The sequence below is a fragment of the Meleagris gallopavo genome, chromosome Z (genome assembly GCF_000146605.3).
Source record: "Meleagris gallopavo isolate NT-WF06-2002-E0010 breed Aviagen turkey brand Nicholas breeding stock chromosome Z, Turkey_5.1, whole genome shotgun sequence".
Classification (NCBI taxonomy): domain Eukaryota; kingdom Metazoa; phylum Chordata; class Aves; order Galliformes; family Phasianidae; genus Meleagris; species Meleagris gallopavo.
Genome location: NC_015041.2, coordinates 28396197 through 28399765, shown reverse-complemented (window position 1 = coordinate 28399765; position 3569 = coordinate 28396197). Strand labels below are relative to the sequence as shown.

Sequence of the window (3569 nt, the reverse complement as noted above, 5' to 3'; positions counted from 1 at the left end):
TTTTTTTAAGATTATAGTCCTGAATTTCCACGGTTATTCTCTTTGCACCAGTACGAAGAGTTTGTTCTCTTCAAGTAAGCTTTAACAGTGTGCAATTATGAAGTGCTTCAGAAAGTGAACACAGTAAGAAGATCAATTTGTAAAAGAAGAGTTTGGAAGCAGTAAAAATATAGTAAAAAAAAAAAAGAAAAAAAAAGAAAAAAAAGGTGCCGTATGACGAATACTGAGATATTTCAGCTATTTCTAACTACAGAGGCAGGTGAAGTACAGATTATGAATGCCTTTGCCATCAATTTAAAGATAGCTGATGAAAAATAATTTTAGGTCAAAGTAATGCTCTTATGAGGTCATGTGCAGCTGTTACTACAAATTCTTGACATTTTGTTTGTCTTTACAAATAAAAGCATTGGCTTTTCTTTAAATGAAATAAATTTAAAAAGTTTGTATGTTGCTACTTTAATATGCACGTATGACATAAGAAAAAATGTTGAATACTATCTGAGTCTTTGCAATGAATATACTCTAACTGATCTAAAAACAGATCAGAAACAGAGTTAAAGGTGTATGTCCTTGGCAGTCTTTGAAGCCTTATGAGTTCATTTCAATAGATTATAATTCTGGTGTTCTGATCATCAAAAAGTAGGAAATTTCATTGATTATGTCATGCAGATTAGTAGTGTTTAGCTCAGTTATCTTCTCAGATGTTACTTAAACCAGCTCTTTACAGATGATCCATTTTTGGTCTGGTCTAGGGACAGAATGAGCATGTAGACATTCTGTCACAGAAAAAAATTCCAGGGCTGTGGGAGAAAAACAATACAAAATATCCCCTGTGAATTCTGTGAATTTTGATTTAATATATTCTAGAAAACAAACTGGAGAATCATGTTTTTGTCACTTTATGGAAATGTAGTAAAAGACTTAAAGGGATCAGTGGATAAAATCTTAGATAAAAGAAAACAATAACATAGAAACATTTCTTCTCAGTTACAAGGATAATCAGACTGCATGATTGTTCTATAACCTGTTTGAATTTACTTTACTTGGAAAGTGATTTGAGAATAAAAACTTTGGGCTTGCAAATTTTTTCTACTTGAGAAAGACAGCTGTACTCTAATTTTTGATTGCTGAAGCTTGTTGAGTCTTATTTGAGAGTGAGTGGACATTGCTGAGTTAGTGAAGATTTACTGACTGATACATCATTAGAATTTAGCCTTCAGCAGTAACTTTGTTTTCACTGATTCATGGTATTATAAAATGGAATAATTTGTCTCAGAAATCAGATAGTAAAATGTCTTTAGGAATCTACTGAGAATACTCATGTTAGAACTAACATGTTTAAATTGTGAGATTAGATTCTGTAAGATTAGTTTCTGTTTAAGATTTACATTTTAGTGTACTCAAAATAATGTTGATTATTTATTGCCTCCTGTTTTCAACAGATTGGTGGAAAGGAATATTTGAGTTATGCAGATGATAGTCATATGTCCACCGAGAGTTCGTACAATATGGATGTGAGTGAGAGAGAGAGTGAACAAAGTACTAAAGAGGACAGTAACCTGGAAACTACAGCTACTTTTGCTGATGAGAGTTTTCAGACTGAGCATACTGTTGATGTCAAACATGTGAGTGTTCAGTTACAAGATGAAAGTGAAAACATAACAGTTTGAACTGAATCTCCGACAACAGCAGAATTTGCAAAAATACTAATACACAGCTTGATGCCTCTGGAAAAGTAAAGATTTCTTTTTTTTTAAACCCAGAAAAACTATGGAAAGGCGTTATAAAACCACTGAATCTCCTTCTGAAATTGGCACTGATTAGCAACAACGTGTGGGTTCTTTGAGTGTAAATGTCAAGAGTCAAATGTGGAAGCTCACATCCAAAACTTAGGAATTTAGTAGGCCTAGTCGAAGATAGGAGATAATTTATAGTTTAAAAAAAGTAATCTCCCAGGGACTGGAGATAATGCATGTATTTAAGTCTGCTCATACCTTGCACGACTAGTCAATGCTGAAGCATAGAGGTCCAGGTTTTGTTAAGTTCCACAAAGAAATGGGCATATAGAGGAGGTTCACAGCTGAAAATCAGGTGTGGAAAACCAGAGGGAAGTGGTGTGAAAGTCTTACATCCAAGTGCTCATGCAGAGTTGTGCAGTTCATCTCGCACACAGTCTAAGGCTGTGCAAGTAGAGTTTCCTTATAAGACAGTCACTGTTCAATTCTATTTCAATTCTTTCCCTTCAGTGTTTAAAGCAGTCTTAGAAGAGTTATAGTTTTATATTAACTTCATTACTTTAGCATTAACGAATTGTCAGGCATCTCAAGTGTGTGAGTCAGCAAGCGACTGAGTTCATCCCATTAATTTTAAGAGAGTAAATTGTGTCCCCCTGAATTAACAATGTACTTTGCAGTAGATTTGCTCTATCACACAGTGAAAACACATACATCAGTTTAATCTTTAATGGACTGACCATATAGGGAATCTGTATTAATTATACTCATAGCTTTGGCAAAAGGTAAGATGAACTGAAGTCTGTGTCCATGCACACTTTTATATCTGTATTATGAACTGATGTTATTTTCCTTTGTGTTAGGAGACAGAAACGCTGGTGGAATCTAGCCTCTTATTGTCTATGGAAAAAATTTTCAGAGTCTCAAATACAGTGAAAAATGTCTTTGAGGAGACCATCACTATTGCAAAAGGCAATTCAAGTCTAGGTAAAATAACTGTCATTTTTTTTAACCTTTTAAGAAACATGACTTCCTTCCTTTCTTCTCCTTTCTCTTATATTTCCAATTCTAGTAGTAAAGACTAAACACTTTCATTTTAAACGGGAAAGCATAACACAGTATTTGTCTTTACTGCTTTTATTCTATTTGGCTATGATGGCAGTGAACCCGCTTGCTGCCATTTTTAACAGAAAATAAACTACTGTTCTCACTGATAATTTTTTTTCCATGAAGGAATTTGGTTGATCCTAAATATTAATAATACAGTTTTAATACATTGTTTTTGTATCTGTATATGATATGCTGATATGACTCCCAGCTACAAGAAGGGCTTAAGGAGGATCTGGGGAACTATAGGCCTGTCAGCCTGACGAATCATCTTGGGTGAGATTGCATGGCACGTGTGTGGTGTCCAGAGGATTAGGCCCAGCCAGCATGGGTTCACGAAAGGCAGGTCATGCTTGACCAACCTCATCTCCCTCTATGACTGGGTGACCAGTAGACGAGAGGAAGGCTGTTGATGTAGTCAACCTGGACTTCAGCAAAGCCTTTGACACGGTCTCTCTCTCCTGGGGAAACTGGCTGCCCGTGGCCTGGACAGGTATACACTGTATACATTTCTTTGGATAAGGAACTGGCTAGAGGGCCGTGCCCAACGGGTAGTGGTTAATGGAGTTAAGTCCAGCTGCTGACCCATTACAAGTGGTGTCCCCCAGTGGTCGGTACTGGGGCTCATCTTGTTTAATATCTTTATTGATGACCTAGATGAGGGGATTGAGTGTACCCTCAGTAAGTTTGCAGATGGCACCAAGTTGAAAGATGGTGCCTGAGGGTAGG

The 3569-nt window shown here is 36.3% G+C and overlaps 1 protein-coding gene across 11 annotated transcripts in view; it reads left to right on the top strand.

Annotated features, from left to right (window-relative positions):
* The window catches only part of MPDZ (multiple PDZ domain crumbs cell polarity complex component), a 111305-nt gene that overhangs the window by 56127 nt on the left and 51609 nt on the right, over positions 1-3569 (top strand). For 10 of the 11 annotated variants that reach the window (XM_031557296.1, XM_031557300.1, XM_031557298.1 and 7 more), the window contains 2 exons: positions 1443-1625; positions 2597-2720. In XM_031557296.1, coding sequence (XP_031413156.1) covers positions 1443-1625; positions 2597-2720 — 307 coding nt within the window. The remainder of the gene's footprint in view (positions 1-1442; positions 1626-2596; positions 2721-3569) is intronic. The other variant, XM_031557302.1, reaches the window with a different exon arrangement.